General features: G+C 36.5%; 1 protein-coding gene across 1 annotated transcript; it reads left to right on the plus strand.

Annotated features, from left to right (window-relative positions):
* The first annotated feature begins 1,312 nt into the window (after positions 1-1,312).
* Positions 1,313-18,576, plus strand: apobb.1 (apolipoprotein Bb, tandem duplicate 1). The gene is made up of 28 exons (XM_083562182.1): positions 1,313-1,459; positions 1,622-1,651; positions 1,877-1,980; positions 2,059-2,204; positions 2,346-2,493; positions 2,568-2,720; positions 2,804-2,928; positions 3,023-3,108; positions 3,194-3,641; positions 3,748-3,862; positions 3,951-4,097; positions 4,185-4,396; positions 4,628-4,823; positions 4,912-5,088; positions 5,265-5,468; positions 7,388-7,555; positions 7,663-7,868; positions 8,111-8,275; positions 8,364-8,473; positions 8,580-8,784; positions 8,884-9,050; positions 9,443-9,603; positions 10,104-10,207; positions 10,361-10,734; positions 10,833-16,676; positions 16,952-17,057; positions 17,158-17,344; positions 17,430-18,576. Exons 1-28 carry the CDS (start codon positions 1,408-1,410, stop codon positions 18,378-18,380), a joined length of 11,091 nt encoding a protein of 3,696 aa, XP_083418308.1. The 5' UTR covers positions 1,313-1,407; the 3' UTR covers positions 18,381-18,576.
* Positions 18,577-19,181: the final 605 nt, after the last annotated feature.

Here is a 19,181-nt window from a genome sequence, read left to right on the forward strand (position 1 = left end):
ACACTTTGTCCTGTCAGATTCTCTTTAGGTTAAGGCCAATGACAATTATTAATGGATCATTGTGAATGTTTCCTTAATGGAGATTCATGTAAAATGAAAGTGCTTCATTCTCTTAAGATGGCTTACATAAGAAAGCAGTTAACATCCCCATGCCATTATCAGAGCTTTGATATTATAATAGACTTTTACACACAGTGATGATAAGGTCATGTATAGTGGCATAGCACAAAATTGTTGCACTAGATAGAATCTAGTTAAAATGCCTTCTGTACAAAATGCTTAATAATCTAAAGGTCTCTGAATAAAAAGATCAATGACTCTCATGTGACTGTGCACTGGTCACTAAGTGTGCCTTATCCAACAACAGTGGGGATCAGTCAAAATGAGTGGTAGCTTGCCTGTCAATGGACAAAACGTTCAGTCAGAGATACCTTCTTACTTTCTGCTGAGCCAACATGATTTTTACAGGTCAATGATAGGTTGCAGTTAACTATACAGAAATACATATATATATATATATATATAAATATATATATATATTTTTTTTTATCCTACACTTACCATACACTTTATTAGAAACACCTAATCACCTAATCAGTCATTAAGTTATCCAGTCAGCCAATTATGTTTCAGCGGTTCATTGCAAGAATTTATGTAGATACAAGCTAGGAACTTTGGGTAATGTTTACATCAACCATCAGATTGGGAGAAAATTGATTAGTAATATTGATTACATGAAGAGAGACTACTTGCATAATAAGAGACAAAGACTACTTTAAGTATTTCTCTAACCCTTAGCATTCAGCAAACAGTCAGTTAATGATAGATCAACATGCCTTGTTTAAGAGAGAGTTCAATGGAGAATGGTTAGAGTGGTTTCCACTGACAAAAAAGCTACAGTAATGTACTTTTGTGCTGAGCAGGAAAGCATCTCAGAATGCACAACACATAAAACCATGAGGCACATGAGCAACAGCAGATGTCCACAATGGGTTTCACTTCCATGAGCCAATAAAAGAAAGCTGAGGCAAGTGAGAAGTGCTCACTTGCCTTACTACGATAATATAACAAAAATGTGAAATGATAATAATAAAAAACAAACAAACAAATAAACAGTTTAATTTGTGCATACACAGAAATTATATAATTTAAGCTAAGTCATCGAACTGCGATCTGCAATCCAGCTGCAATTCATCAGTTAGCAAAGATAATCTAGTTCATTTTATGAAACCTGTTGCCTTTGTCCTCCCAGAGAGGTGGATAGTTTGAACTTTGGATCAGGGCTGACCATCCTGTCTCTCCAATCTCACCTCCCATTCCAGCTGAAGTATAAAAGGTCAGAAATAACAAACGCAAAATTAGTCCATCAAGAAAGCCATTGCGGGGCAAGAGTTTATTGAACCCATCATGGGGGATACTAAGCTCTTTGTTTTGCTGCTTTTCTACATCGCCTTTACAGGTTGGTAATAGTGGATTTTTTCTCTGCCGGACTATAACCAAAATTCCCAGAATTGTTATGATTTTTTTATGTAAAATGTGTAAAGATTTTGTGGTTTGTATAATAAATTTTTCTATAAATATTGAATCATGTTTTTAAGTGTTTTTTATATTTTGATTGCAGATGCTCTAGACGATGAAGCGGTGTGCCTTTGTATGTACAATACTTATTTCAATTGTCAATTTTCAGTTTATAAATATTACATATAAATATTAAATATTTATTTTTTTACATTCAGTTAAGAACAACAATAGATGTAATTATAAAAAAAGAAAAAATTATCTTTGCTTCATTTACTTCTGTGGGATAGAAGTTAAATCTAAATTACATAAATAAGTAAATTATATAAGTAATGAAATGTTGCTTATCTCCCTCTAGTGGCTAAAAGGTATAAGTCCTTTCAAAAGTATGAATACCTCTATGAAGCAGAGTCTCTAAACACTCTTAATGGAGTTATCAATGGACCCAAAGTCAGCTGCAAGGTATAAAGTCTCAATGTTAAAAACCGACCAGATCCACTCTGGAAAAAAATATCCCATGACTCCTCAAATGTATTACAGGTTGAGATTGAGGTTCCGGGCACTTGCCACTTCATTGTGCAAGCAAAGGAGTGCACACTAAGTGAGGTCATTGGTGTTGAGGATGATGGAAACCCAATCTTTGAAACCACTGCTGGTGCTGAGAACTTCAAGGCTGAAATGGAGAAGTATGTTGGAAAAATAGTATTCTACGCTTCTGGTTTAGTTTTTAAATTACACCAAAAATGTTTTAATGTTATCCTTAATGTTACATTAACCAGATCAACTTGATAATGTGCAACAAAATGTATCTCTGTCTACTTATTCAGGAATCCATTGAAAGTCATTGTAGACGGTGATAATGACATCAAGCTCTTCCCTGAGGATGATGAGCTAATCAACATCCTGAACATCAAGAGAGGTATCATCTCTGCCCTGGCTGTGCCTGTGCTCAAAGAAGAAAAGAATAAGAAAATGGTAAGTTCAGATAAAAATGCTTACGGGTTCCTTTACTAAAACCTGCAATAATTGTAACTTTGTTCCCAAAACAGCCTACTATCTATGGTCTGTGTACGACTGATTACACTGTGAACACCAGAGAAGATATTGCCACTGATGTGACTCTCAACAGAGACTTGTCTAGATGTGACCAATTCAAGCCAATCATGGACCACACCAGTCCTCTGGCTCTTATTACAGGCATGGTAAGTTTGATAGAAGTTAATTATTTAAACTATGTGGTTACAGTCTGATGCTCTGTTTGAAGACATTCCTTTGTCTTCGATAGCACTACCCACTTGCTCAGCTGATCAGAAGCAAACAGACATGCAGCTACAAATTTGACAATAAGCAAAGACACATGACCTCTGCCGTCTGCAACGAGGACCATCTCTTTTTGCCCATTTCTCATACGTGAGTAATTTAAACCATATCTTCAGTAACGTTGCTCTGAAATATAACCATTTTAATCATTGTCACAATATGCAATATGACTAATTATCAACAGGGAGAAGGACGGACTTATCATTGTTGCCAAACAGACGCTGTCTATGTTAGAAGTGACTGAGTACAACGAAAGAGTGTTTGATCACAGTAAGCCCTATCTGAAAGAGCACAATATATTTGCTATGTTAGAAAGAATAGATGCATTGACTTTCTACTTTCTGATATTTGTTAGATGAGGCCAACATGAAGACCCTGTATCTTGATGAGAGTGTTGATATGAGCCCAAGTCAAGATGAAAATGCCATCCTTGCTGTTCTGAGGGAGCTGTCTGGCCTTTCCCGAACCACCAATGGACAACAGCGAGCACACCTGGCTTACAAGCTTGTAGCTGTGATCCGAAAGATGAATGCTGATACATTGTCTGCAGCTTTGCCAAAGGCTCTGGAAATCTCTCCTTCACTGACCTACCAGGCTCTGTTTCAGTGTGGCACTCCAGAGTGCAGCAGTGCCTTGATGCAAGTTCTCAGAACCTTCAAAAGTCCATCTGAGATTGATGCTGCAGTCTATGCCATGGGATTGGTGCCCAACCCCTCTCGTGTACTTGTCAAAGAAATGCTGAAGATGGCCAAGTTTAAGCCAAGCAAACTCATTTACTATGCTACCAGCAATGCTGTTAGAAGGTAGTGTATTTAAACACAGATACAATAATTATTTAAATAACAATGAGTTCGCCACTGAGTTTTTATCAATTATTATACATTTTACTTTCTTATGTTATAATACCAGGCTCTATAAGGCAGAGAAAAGAGTCACTCCTGAAATCCAAGCCGTGGCAGATTATGTCCTTAAAAATATTGGGGACTGCACAGGTGATCAGGAGCACATCTATTTGACTCTAAGGGTAGGTTCAACTCTGTATCAATTCAAACTCTGTGTGGCATCCGGACATTTCAGTGGAAAATGATATGCTGAAAATATTCATTGTAAAGGTTATTGGAAACATGGCTGAAGCTGTGGGTGCTGCCAGTCCTGCCCTGAAGTCAGCTGTGATTCAGTGCATTAACCAACCTATTGCCTCCAGCGAGGTACAGCAGGCAGCCATTCAGGTCTTCAGACTGACCCCTGTTCCTGAAGAGGTATACTTCTCCCAATAGCTGCAAGTAACATTAATCAAACCATAACACCCTATAAGCGATTCTAACACTACTGTATGAATTTTACAGAGCAGAACAGTGCTAACGCAGGTTCTCCTAGACAAAGTAGCTCCTGTAAAGAAACGTATTGCTGCTTACCTCATACTGATGAAGAATCCTCAGCCTGGTGAACTTACACAGTTGACAGCAGCTCTACCCAGTGAAAAAGACCTGCAGGTCAAGAGCTTTGTAATATCTCATCTTACCAACATTCTGAGCTCTACTGCAGAAGAGACAAAAGAGTGAGTAAGCTATATGAAAAAAAAAAAAAAAAAAAAATATATATATATATATATATATATATATATATATATATATATATATATATATATATATATATATACAGTACAGTATATATACACACACACACACACACACACACACACACACACACACACACACACACACACACACACACACACACACACACACACACACACAATTAACAATACCTTTTCCATAATTTTTTTAAGACTTAGGCAGAAAGTTATTGATGCCCTTCAAGGCAATGAGGTTGGAGATGTCATGGATGCCACTAAGTTTTCTCGTAACTACAAGATTGGATCTCTGGAGGGAAATATGGTCTTTGACAAAGAAAACAACCTGCCTTCTGAAATCATGCTTGAAATGACTCTTAATGCTTTCGGATATGACATTGATATGGTTGAGGTACTGAAAAAATAAAAAAGCGGTAATTCCATCTATTGCTTCATAATATACAGCTTCATATTTCACTATTTGTTCTTCTTAATTTCAGATTGGTTTGGAGGGCAAGGGATTTGAGCCAACAGCCGATGTATTGTTTGGTCCTAATGGTTTCTTTCCTGATACAGTGATGAAGACTTTTTATTATGCTATTGATAAGATGCCTTCCCAAGTTAATGACATCCTCAACACCATGATCCCAGGATTGAATGACAGAAAAAAGAGACAGGTATATTAGACATAATTAAAGATAAAACATATGACAAGATCAAATCCTTGTAACCATCCTACAGTTCCTCCTATATCAACTGCTTCTGATTTATATCTGTTGGCATGTTAGGAATGAATACATGGTTACATGTATCTTAATTTATGGGTATGTAAATACATACAAATTTCTTTTAGGTACCAAAAAATATCATCAAAGAAATTAGTAAAAATGTAAACAAGCTAATGAAGAACCTGAAGACCCAGAATGCCCCGGAGGTCATGCTCTACCTGAGGTTGTTAGGTGCTGAGCTTGGCTATCTTAAAACCAAAGATTTGGAAGCAATGGCCTACAGTGTGACAAAGGTTGCTGAAAACCTCCTGAAGGTGTTCCCCAGTGATGTAAGTACTGTTTTTCAGACCTTTATTTCATAAAGGGTGGGTAGTTCCCTGGTGGTCTAGTGGTTCTGATGTGACACTCTAACCGCTGCGGCCCGGGTTCGATCCCCGGTCAGGGAACCAACCCCAGCCATTAGGGTTGCACAAGCCAGTGCACTCTTAGTGCCGGTCCTAAGCCCGGATAAATGGGGAGGGTTGCTTTAGGAAGGGCATCCAGTGTAAAAACATGTGCCAAATCAAACATGTGGATGATCCGCTGTGGCAAACCCCTAATGGGAGAAGCTGAAAGAAAGTTTATTTCATAAAGGGTGGGAGTAACTAAAATACATAAATAAAATGTAATGCAATATGGATAAATTCATTTTTTATTCAAATAAAGCAAGGTTTTAAAAAGCAAATCCAGCAACTCTGCAAAGAACAAACAAAATTCCTATGCATATCCTATGCATACAGTACCAGTCAAATGTTTTATTATTTCAGCATCGCACATTAATACTGAAGACATCTGAACTATGAAAAAACATGTATAGTATTATGTAGTTAATAAAAATGTGCTAAATAAACCAGAATATGTTTTATATTTTTAATTCTTCAAATTAGTGACCGCTTGCTTTTATAACAGTTTTGTACACTATTGGCATTCTCTTTGTCAGCCTCATGAGGTAGTCACCTAAAAAGGTTTTCCAAAAATCTTGAGGAGTTGCCAGAAATGTTAAATGCTTGTTGGCTGCTTTTCATTTACTCTCAGGCCGGTCCATCCGAAAATGTAACTCAACTGGATTTGGATTGGCTGATTGTGGAGGGCAATTTCTTCCAAGTCAGCACTCCATTTGGTTATCAAATAGATCTAATAGATCTAATAGACCTAATGTCCATTCCCTGCGTTTTTCTTTTTTTTTCTCTGCTGCAATTTCACTATGAATGCCTGATTCATGCAATCTGATCTGAATAGGGGATGCTGAAATATTTCTGCCACTTAAACTCTAAGAAGTATTTATGTGGGCTCTAACATGAGTTGATGTAAATCAGCAGTTTCTGAGGGTGATTCTAAAAAAAAAAAACGTATCCTCTGTAGCAAATGTAGCTCTTGGTCTTCCTTTACTGATGATAGCCTTTTTTATTATAACGTATAATGTTCTGGAGACTGCACTTGGGGACAGATTTAAATTTTCTAAGATTTTTCTAATTGTCTGTAAGTAATGATGAAACTGAGTGTTTCTAACTGTAATATAGATTTGTATAGTAGTTGCAGTAGCACTAATTGGTTATTGACTCTGAAATCCCCCTTCCTCTGCACAAGACAACTGATAGTCTAAAGCACAGTAAGAAGGCAAGAAATCCCACAAATGAACTCTTGACAAGGCACAATTTGAATTGAAAACCAATGTCGAAATTACAGGCGACTACATCGTGAATCCGATGAGAGAATGTCATGAGTGTGTCAAGATGTCATCAAAGCAAAAAGTAGCTACTTTGAACAATCTAAAATATGAAACATATAACATATTAAAAAAAATTGTTTACCATATAATTCTATATGTGTTCTTTCATAGTTTGGACATTTTCAGTATTAATTTAAAATTTTTTAAATAATAATAATAAAATAAATTAAAAAAACACTAAAGTAGATGATCTGTCCAAACTTTTGACTCGTACATATTTAATAATTTGTTTTACCCAGCCTATTATGTTGCAACATGTATAATTGGTTCTGTAATGGTATAGAAGTAACAAAAAAATCCCAGTACTATGGGGAAAGGCAGTAACCGCTCAAATCTCAACACTTATAGAAGATTAAAAGATATCTTCTGAATAGCATCATCGTGTAACTGGATAACAAGAAATTTTCCTGTTTACTGAGAAATAAATGTACAGATTTAATGACTGAAAAGAAAAACTGACATCTTTTTCTTGTGATCTAGTGTCTCAAGAACCTGTTTTCAAGCATTGACAATGATCTCTTCCTTCATTACATCTTTATGGACAATGAGTTCTATCTGCCTACTGGTCCTGGTCTTCCACTGAGAGTGGCTTTGTCTGGTACCTTTACACCTGGCGTTAAAGGAGGACTCATAATTAGTCCACAAATGGTATATATCATCTATTATATGGAACAGCAATACAGAGGCATATGAAGAATGCTCCAACAAGAATGCAATAAATATTTGAACATTTTTGTCTTTGTTCTAATCCACAGAATGAGATTGCTTTCATGCCATCTGCTGATGTTGAGTTTGTGACTGAAATTGGTGCTCACCTCCCAGACTATGTTAACTCTGGCCTGAAGATGCACACAAATATCTACCATGAGAGTGGTTTGAGAGCAAAAGTTACCATGGCCCGCAATCAGTTCAAGCTGACTATCCCTGTTCCAGAAAGCCCCGTTAAGCTTCTCAGTGTGAGGTAAAACATTTCTTCATAACATTTATACCTGCTCCTGGATCTTTTGGGGAGTTATTTTGACAATGTCAATTTAATCTTAATGCAAATAAATATTAATGAACATCGAAATAAATCACAAGCATAACAAACTTGAATAATAGTGTAAATCGAGTATTATAAGAACAGTATTATTCATGCAGTAATATTATTTTATCTGGAGAGTATGATATAATAACAATATTTTTTGCTTGTCATGTGTACAGCAACTCCATTGTGTCTGTCACTGGAGATAAAACTAATACAATTCCTGCTATGAGAGACAATGTTGAGATGAATGAATGTGCACCTCTCCTCCCTGGTGTGAATTTTTGCGGTGTCCTTCAGTACTCAGAAGACCCCAAAAACGTTCCTCTTTATGGTTTCAGCAAGTAAGCAGTTTTCTCTCTTTTTCTTGAGCACCCCCATGCCCTCTGATGTGTATGTCCAAAGTTCCAAACTATTTTTTCCACTATTTAGATTTGCTCTCGAGCTGCACCCCACAGTTGATGTCTCTGAGTACACTGCCACTATTAGCTATGCACATGAGGAGAACACAGAAAAAGTCACATTTGATGTAAAAGCTGAAGGTATGATACATTATACATTTTAAAGATGCAGAATACACCTCAAGTTGCCTGAAAATATGAGTATATCTCTAAATAAAATGACAAATATTTTCCTCCACTTATCCAGGAACAACATTTGGGGCAACATCCAAAATCATGTTTAATAGACAGGAATACACTGCTTCTGCTGAACTCCAAATCCCTGACTATGACATTATGGCTGGTATTAACATTGCTGCTGACCCAAACACTAAAGACAAGGGGACACATTCCATCCAGATTGATTTCATCAACAAGAAAATCCCTCAGGCAACTCTTATTGGCCTGGCAAAGTATGTATATGTCTATGTATATACAACTTACAGTACATCATACTTAAAACATTTTACACTGTGGAATACATCATGATAAACTAATATCCTTTATTCCAGTTACAAAGCAATGGAAGATGCTCTATTGCAGGTTCAATTGCTTGTCCCATCTCTTGAGGCTAATGCAAAAGTGACTGCCAATCTAAAGTATGCAGAGGAGCTGAAGCTTGAAAGTTACCTTAAGTTTCTTGACACATCCTCTGTACAGAAACTCATTCTAAAATATGGTAAATTTTCACAAGCAACTATAATCATAATGATGACGGTGATGATGAAAATATTGATAGTAATAATAATGATAATAATAATAATAATAATACAGATACAGATACACTGTCAATCAATGCTATGCCAAAAACATCTCTCTCTCTCTCTCTCTCTCTCTCTCTCTCTCTCTCTCTCTCTCTCTTTCTAATATTATATTTTTGAATATATTATTGATTAAGTCACCTATTGTGAAAGCAGAAACTGTTCTGAATTGAGATTTTCATTTAATACACAATTGTCCAGTATATGAGCATATTATTGTTTTAATTTTTTGTAATTTATTGTAAATCTAGTATTAAAATGTGTGTGTATACTGTATGTATATTTCCTAATAACAATTCCTTTTCTTTAGATAATGACAAAGTTGAAGCTAAGATTATTTCAGATGTCAGCTCTAAAACCGAGAACATTGTTTCAAATTTTGACAACATAATGGAGAACATTGGAAGCTTTTTGGATCAGAATATTGGACAGACTGAAAAAATATCTAATGTTTTAACCTCGTTAATAAAGGTAAGGTTAAAATGGTTCTTCTTAATGAAAATACTGTGGTGAGTTGTGAAAAATGCTATTTTGTGAGGTGTGTATGGTACTACTTGATCATCAACTAGTAAAATAGTTACAAAAAATTATTGGGCTCAAACAGTTTGTACTGGCAAATTTTAAATCTCCCACAAAATAAAGATTTAAATTAAAACAAGCTTTAATTAACATAAACATAAATACTGAGCTTTTATTATAATTCAAAGAACGGAAACAAAAGCATTTCTTTAATAGCAAGAATCATAAATACATTTAAAACGATATTTGTTAAAACCTTTGGCTTTCTGTCCTTTATATTTCATTCCTGGAAAAAATAATATTTGATAAAGGAAGTAAACTTAAAACAATGAAGTGGATATAAAACAAGTGAGACCTATATTAGGTTTGACACAAATGCATGTAAATTGTTTGTGTAATATATTTTAAGATGAAGTACATTTTCTACAACTTGCTTCTTTATCTTTGTGCAGACGACGAATTCCTACATTGAAGCTTCTGAAATCCCGTATATAGAATACTTATGGATTCCTAATCTTATTGATTTTGAGTTGCCTGAGACGCTCTTTGTAAATATGTGAGTAAACCCCATATTTGTTCAACTTTTATACAAATCTAAATGAAAAGAATCTATAGTAAATTGAAACACAACAGTACAAAATTTATAGCAGTTAGGTGCTAAAATTGGTAAGGATGAATTGTAATAGTAAAATGTATTTTCTTTGAACAGTGAAGCAGGTGCAAATTATCACTTTGGTAAGCATTACTACACCATAACCCTTCCAATGCCTCTTGGTGGCAAATCATCCAAGGATTTGAGCCTTCCACCTGCTGTCACCATACCAAATCTGGCTATACCTCAGCTTGGTCTAAAGATTGCCTCTATTAAAGTTCCACTGCCTGAGGTCTTGGTTCCCAAGACCCTGACTTTGTCCCTGCCTACCCTTGGAAAAGCAGAAGTGTCTGGTAAGCTTAGCAGCAATCTCTATGACCTGGAGGCAACTGTGTCTGCTGGCCGAGATTCTGATGAACATCAAAGCTATTCTGCTAGATTTGGTGTAACTGGATCTGGTCCTGTAGAACTCATGTCAGTTAGAACTGAAGGTAAGTAAATAGCATTGGTATCTTGGGCATGTGTCAAAAAAAAAAAAAAACAGAACAAAACAAAACAAAACTAACTAAATAATTTGGCTTCTGCACAGGATCAGCCTTGATTACTGGAATAATGACGGATACTTTAAAGGCAGAAATGGAAACTTCTGTCCACCACAAGCTCATTGATGCTAGTATCAACATTGCGGAAGAAATACAACTGATGGAGAAAATCAGAGTAAAATCAAGCAGCAAGCTTAAAGCCACCAGTCCCTTCAGTGTAATATTTTCTCTGGAACATTCAAGCCAAGTGGCAGTCAATACAGAAGAAATCTCTGGTGAAAGCCACTTAAAAGGGTCCTTCCTCACTGGTCCTATTGATGGTGATGTCACACTGACACAATCACTTGCTCTATTCCCATTTAAGCCAGAGGCAAGTATTGATTCAACATTAAAAATTAATATAACTCCTTTCCAGGCTCAGAACAAAATTGAAGCAAGCTTTGTTGATGGAGAGCTATCAGTTGTATCAACCTCAGCTGCATTTGAAGATATGCTGACACACAATGCTGCAGTTACTTTAATGAGCTCAAGGTGTATTCTTAAATCTGACACTAAGGCATTGGCTTTGGGAATGGAGGTCCATAATATTGCTGAAGCAAACATTGGTCTTGAGGACATCAGCGTCAAGATTGAAACAACAACCAGTCATTCGGAAGACCAAATTAACTCCATGATTTTTGCAACTCTAAGTGGCAATGGTCTTGTGGTTAATAGTTATGCTTCCATTAAGCTAGATGAACATTCAGCAACACATAAAGCCAATGTGACCCTCAACAGAAATGGTCTGGTTACCAGTGGCACAACCTCAGTGAATAGCCTGCTTACCCTTAAGAATACCTTCAATAGCATCCTTGATTCTTCTCAATTTTCTCTATCAACCAAGACAAATGGAAAATTATTAGGCATGGCTATGGACAATACCAACTCCATATCTGCTGAAATGTTTTCAGTAAAATTAACTTCTAAATCTCGAGTTGATGTTGCCCAGGATATATGGTACATATATGACATCTCAGCTAAGGCTAAACAATACACTGCAACTGCTAGTGTGACAAGTAATTTGAAGCTTGCCTCTGCTACAGAGCTGAAAAACACTTGCGAATTCAAGCTTGCTGGTCTGACTGGAAATGTTAAGTGCAGTACAAATGGAAACATCATTGGAGCTTTCATGAGTCATGACACTGAAATGGAGATCATTGGAGTCGGTGTTAGAATCAACAATGGTGCGCGCTTCAATTCCGAATTTGCTCGCTTCACTACTACTCTTCAGGCCACAGCTTCTCCATTGAGCATTAATGTAAATGCTCTTGCCAATGGTGATGGGGAGTTGTATCTCTATGGAAAACATTCTGCCCAGGTGTACACAAAATTTCTTCTGAAGGCAGAGCCACTTGCTTTTGCTCATTCCCATGAATGCAGGATCTCAACTACACATGAGTTGAACAATAATGTTATTTTTGAGGCCAATATTGATAAGAAGGTTGACACCCAATTGTCACCTTCTGAGCAATCAGCAACAGTAACAATAACATCTAAAATAAACAACAATTTATCCAAACAAGAATTAAAAGCTTATAACAACCATGAGAAGATTGGACTGGAAATGTCGGGTGAAGTCACATTCAGAGAAAGTCAAGATTTCTCAATCTCAGCTTTAGTCCAGTATGATAAGAACTCAGAGAGTCATATTATCAACCTGCCACTTTTGTCTGCAGTCCTGGAGAACCTAAAAAACACTTTTGTGTCTCTTGCTGAGACATTGCAGGATTATATAAAAAGAAACGAGTTTGTTGTCCAGATTAATACCCTTCGTCAGCACATCAGTGAATTTCTGATTGACTTCAAATTGGAAGAAAAAGTTGACCAGCTCAAAACAAGCCTGGTTACATTTGTACAAGACTGTCAATTCACTACAAAAGAGCTGGAGGCTGCTGTGACTCAACTCAAGACTGTCACACTAAACGTTTTAGCTGAGTTCAGTAGTCGTGCCAATGAAGTACAGGAATTGATTTTGAGTGGGGCTCTGTCTGACACAGTTGTGCAGAAGTTAAATTCACTCAATGAAGAATATGACATCAGAAGCATGCTCCTTGCTGTCATTGAAGCCATTGAAAATGTGATTAAACAAACTGATATTACTAAACTGGAAGACAGCAGCATTCCTGTATTCTATGATGTTGAAAAGCTGAAAGAAATAAAATTGCATCTGCAGGAATATGTGGCAGACCTGAAAAATGTGGTCATAAATTTTGATAAGGCTCAGTTTGTCGAGCAAATACAAAACATCATTACAACAACAGAGATGTACACAAACCATCTGCTTGCCAAATTACCCAAAGAAGAGATCGGCAAGATTGCTAATACTCTAAAGCAACTCATTACTGAACTGGACATCACTGGTAGTTGTAAAGCCTTATACAGCAGTTTTAAAGACGTTTCCACAAAGTATGAACTTGACAAGAAGATTAAAGAATTTTTGGATAAACTTCATGAACTCATGAAACAATTAAACGTTGAAGAAACAATCAAAGTCCTTGGTACAGCGATGAAAGTCATTCCTGAAATATTCACAGACATACTTGGTGATGTCCTCAGAGAACTGAAGAGCACTGACATAAAGACAATCATTGAAGATTTTAACAAATTAATTGAGTATATTGTTCAATCAGTGAAGTCATTTGAATACAACACATTTGTAGATGATTTTAATAGATTTCTTAATGAGTTCATAGTATTATTTAATGATGTTCTGTCAAGTAAACTGGAATTGGAGGAATTTAAAAAATACATTGAAGATGCCATGTCATTTACATCTACATTCTTGAAAGAGCTACAATCAGCCAAGGTAAAAGAAGTGAAAGATCTTATTGACACGTATGTTCTTAACAACATTAAAACAATTGCTCAGAAGTTCAAGCAGGACATTGTTGATATGGACATCAGAGGAGAGCTGCAGCTGGCTTTGCAGCAATTGAGGGATATCTATAACCAGGTTATGGCTATCCTTACTAATGCATTCAATGACACAAAAGTCCTTGGTGATCAAGAGTTTTTCACTGAGCTAAAGCAAATCATTGTCAATGTCGTCGAGGCCCTCAGGACATCTGAAATTGAGATACCCTCCTTCACTGTACCACTGACTGACCTGATTCTTCCTTCTTGGAAATTCAGTTTGCATGAACTTCAGGAGGCTGAGTTGCCTGAACAGATTAACATTCCACAATTCACAATACTGGGATCCTACAATGTTCCAGCAGTGATGATTACTTACAATGACTTCAAGCAAATACTCATAGAACTTGCTGACTTCATTATAAATTTTAATATTGAGCTGTTTGATCATTTCTACATTGAAAAACTCTACCCTGACCTCTCTACCATAACACTGCCAGAGATTACTTTGCTATCTATTTCACTGCCTACCCTTCCAATATTAAGTGATAAGTACATTCTTGACCTTCCTCTTCAGATTCCTGAGATCAAACTGCCAAAAATCCCAGATACACTAGTTTTGCCTGCATTTGGAAAGCTCCATGGCATGATCAGAGTAAACAGTCCAATTTACAATATAAGAACCATTGTTGAAGTTAAAAATTCCACTGACAGTAAACACATGCATCACTTTATAGCTCTTATTAATTCAGTGGGAGAATCTTCAAGCTTTAATATTCTAACCTATAATCTGGATGCAACTATGCGCATTGGTTTACCAAAAATGAGTCGTGTAATTATTGCCGATACTCTAAAGTTCCAACATAGTGCCCTTACTGTTGAACACCAGGCCGCTGCAACCTTATATGGCCTCTCTGCCCAGGCAACTGCCCAAACAACTGTGAAAGTTACAACCAAACCCTACTCTGCAGACATCTTTAATAAAGCATTCTTCGCATTGGGAGGTGGAATGTCAACATCTTTTGAAACAAATTATAGGCACAGTGTAAACTTCCCTGCGCTATCGCTGGCCAGTGATGTTACTCTGAACCACTCAGCTCTTATATCGCAGAAGGACGGCACCATTCGCGTAACAGTTGGAAATTCCGGCACTGACAGATTGTCATTTTACAGCTATTCTGCTGATGGCACCCACAAGAGTGACCTGAGCTGCACAATTTCACCAACAAGTATTAAAATGACACTTACTGGTGACACAGACAGCCATATTCTAAAGTCCAAGGGAAGCCTGAATGTTGAAGGAGTTGCCCTTAGCTATATTGACTTCAGTGGCAGAATAGAGACTCAGTCACTATTTATCAAAAACAATGTTATAGTAGCATCTGGAATGGCTCACCTCGAAAAAATGAAGATTGAATTGAAAGCAACACATGACACAGAGCTTTGGGGAGATGTAAGTGGATCTTTCTCAAATGCTGTTGACTTCAAGGCCCATCCCGTTGAAATCATTGTTGATATCCAGAACAAGGGCAATGGCGAAGTAAGTCTGGAAAAGTTCCTTTCCACCAAATTTGATTTTAAGAATAACTATGCTTTAACTCTCAATCCTATGAATCAGCTAATCAACACTGCAGCACTTGTACGCTTCAGCCAGAATAAATACAGCTATAACTTCACGATTGTCAACAACAATGTTGAGACAGCAGTTTATGCTGCTGCAAATGGTGAGATTGACCTGGATTTCTTAACTGTTCCTATTAGCATTCCAGAAATTGATATACCAGTCATTGATTTAACCATCCCCGCCATCAATGATGTCAACTTGTATGAGACTACTGTCCTTAAGTACTTGTATACAACCAAGCCAACTATTGATGTGAATACCAAAATTGTCTACAAAAAAAGCAAGTTTGTACCAATCATTGATCTTGGTTTCATTAGTGTTCCTGCTGTAGGCAATCTAATCTCTGAAATGTCTTTTAAGTCTTCTATTTTCAATCTAATTGCCAATGCTGGAATATATGGAGATAATGACCTTGTCATCCGAATTGCTGCTACATCTAATTCTGTGTTTGAAGAGCTTAAAGCCAATCTTGAAGGTACAAGCAGCCTCACCATGAAGAGAGGACTGAAATTGGCCACTGCTTTAACTTTGAACAATGCTTACATTGAAGGAACCCATAACAGCACTTTAACAGTGAACATAAAAAACCTGGAAGCTACACTAGCAGTGACTTCAGTTGCAAACATGAAACTGCCAATTTTAAGCATTGAAGTTAACCACAACCTGCTTGCTGACACCAAAACCCATCCAAATGTAGCATCTACGTTAACAATCAACCACAAATTTGACTTGCCCATTATAATGGCTGTTGGGAGTGGTGAAGCTAAACACATTGTGAAGGTAGATGCAGCTGCTTCCTACATCTCTGTTGAGTCTACCACAAAGGCTATGACTGATGGAACATTTCTGGAAACTGGTATTATTAAGGGAGCTTTGGACAGTGAGGCAACAATGCACATGACTGGTGAAGTTCTGCGCTCCAGAATGAAGACTATTGGTAATGTAAATGTTAATCGTGGGAATCTCAAAGTGGTGTTTGATATCGATGAAAAATTTGACATGGACTTAAAACTTGGTCATGTGTACACTATCATGACTATCAATTCCAACAATGAAGTCAATATTGCCACCTTTAACACAAAGGGTAAGCATGCTGCCAAAGCCACTTTTGACTTGGCTCCAATGAGGTCTTTCATTGCCGATGTAGAATTTGACCTGTCTCAGCCAACCTCTCTTGGCGACTTCACCATCTATGAGAAGACAGCTGTTGACTTGAGTCTCTTCAAGCAGAAGATTTCCTGTGACACAAAAATGGTTTCTTCAGTATATACCAGCAAAATTGTTTTTGAAGTGGAAGGAGATATCCCAATCTTCAAAGTTGTTTTCAAGTCCTCATCACAATCTCCAGTTGTAATTCTGCAACATGAACTTGACAGTAAGTATTTTCAATCCATTAATGACACACTAATGATGAATTTTTAAATGATTAATGATGCAAGCATGCAAGAATTCTCTCTTACAATTATTACTACAATATCATGTACATGGACCTGTACTCTTTCATATATAAGTAAATGTATAATATATATAATTAGTTTGCTCAGCTTTTGCACATTTCCTCACTGACCTACCCTTTATAAATATCTACCTATCTAAGAAATATAACGGAATATTTGAGAAATCTGTAATTTGTGCTTTGATCTGCAATAGGTTATCTCAGTACTGCAATGGAAAATGAAGTCCTAAAAGCTACAGCTAAGGCTACTCTTGAACATGATGATTTCACAATAGACTTCAATAGCATTTTTATACCAAGGTAAAATAAATTTTTTAACTGCATCTTCTATTTGTACACTATATTTATAAGTAACATTCTAAAGGTATTATATCTTAAAATGTGCCAAATTATATTTCAGTGAGCCCAGCCATACCATGAATGTTGACATCACCAGCCCAACATTTACTGATGTTAAAATTCATTACGCTGCTCAGAGAGAGGAAATGACTGCTTCAGTTTCCTCACGATCAACTGGCCTCCTTGGTTTTCAACTCCAGAGCAAGATGCCATCTGAATTGACTTCACGCCTCTATGGACAATATGCGGTTAGAAACTTTTTAGAGTTCCTTGACAGTTTATTTGATAATGGATTATTGTCTTTTTTTTATTAATGGTTGATTTTGTTTACAGATTGCAGCTCCGCTTGATATTGACATCCTGAAAATAAATGTTGCAGCAAATGGAGATGAGAAAATACATTTCCAGGTTGATTGCAACCTTGAAGCACCCAAAGAGATGATCCTGATCCTGAAAAAGAGAGTGCCTCTTATGACCTCTGCTATTACCAATTTTGCAAAAAAATATGGTATTGTTCGTGCCATCAACGGACTGAAGTCAGCTTTTATCAGTGCCCTAACTGAAGCCTACACTATTTCACACAATCATGCTCCCGATCTCAGTCAGCTTTCTGTTTTATTCAGAAATGTTGTTGTTCAAAAACAGAAGGCAATTCAGCATTTAATTAATGCTGCTGTCACTTTCCTGAGGGAAACCCAGATTAGGCTTCCTGGTATAAAGCAAACTACACTGCGTGAGATCTGCCAGCAAATCAAAAGCAACATCGCTGTGGTGTTAAATGAATTTATTAGTACAATTTTTAACCATCTAAAAGCTCACTTCTCAACCATCAAGATAGACCTGTGGTATGGTGAGAGCATAACTGGGGATGAAATTCTAAGTAATATTGAAAATATGCTGACCGATATTGTGAATATGATAAAGCAGCTAAGCCATGATGTGATTCTTGAGAAGTTGGGTCAAACTCTCCAAGAAGTTGTTAAGGAAATGCAGGAATACACTGACATGATCCAAAGTGATTTCCTTGATAACACTGCTGCAAGTATCAACACATTATACACTAAGTACATAACACTCATCAACAGCCTGATTAAGGAAGCAAATAGATCACTGAACATTAATAGCTTGAATGTCATTGTTGATAAGTGCATGGAACTGGCCGTATTCATGTTAGAGGACTTCAATCATGTTGTCTCCATAGTTTTTCCAATAGAGTCAGAGGAGCCAATTAATTTTCACAATGGAAGGCTAAAAATTGACATTTCTTTACCCTTTCATCAGTAAACAGTCATTAAAAAAATATTCCAAAACATGTAAAACACTACCAACTACTGTTTAGACTAAACTAAATCAAGCAACAGTTCAACATGAACATTTAAAGCAGCCAGAACTCTCTTGCACACACTATTAATATCCTTTTGCTTTACACTTTTTGTGCAAACAAAAAATTATATAAAATAAACCAAAAGCAAGAAAACCATTGTTTGTGTTGTTCTTAGTGTGTTGTTCTTACTGCGAAGTTCAAAATGGACAATGTTGAAAGCGCTATACAAATAAAAGTGAATTGGATTAAACTGATGTCATGTAATGCTGGAACATTCAAATACAAATTAAGTTAAACAGTCTGAAATATTAAAAGCTTGTTCAAAAACATTGTGTGTGCTCAAGCAATGACAGGGAGACTGAAAGCAGGAAAATGTGTGTTTCTTCTGGTAGTTAGAGTCCATGACAACCATATTTGGGATACTGTATTTATATTTGGAGTCTCTCACAGACCTGACAACTAAACAAATTAGGCTACAAGCGTGATTCTTCTATAAACACCATTCGCACCTTTTGCATGTTTTTTTTTTGTCTCTTACACACCCTTCTTGATTGTTTTAGTGTTTATTAATGCAGTGACCAGTTAAAAATTAATGAAACTAAGTTATTGCCTTTGGTTCTGGCTATACTACACACTTTACATTGCTTGCAACATGCAACCTACTATTCATTTTAATGTATCCCCTGCAGCTGTTGGCCAAAGTACACAAAGTGATCAATGCATAGGCACATTAAAAGATTATTTTGTGTTTATGAATGTAT

Source organism: Silurus aristotelis (assembly GCF_946808225.1).
Source record: "Silurus aristotelis genome assembly, chromosome: 15".
In the NCBI taxonomy this organism is placed as follows: domain Eukaryota; kingdom Metazoa; phylum Chordata; class Actinopteri; order Siluriformes; family Siluridae; genus Silurus; species Silurus aristotelis.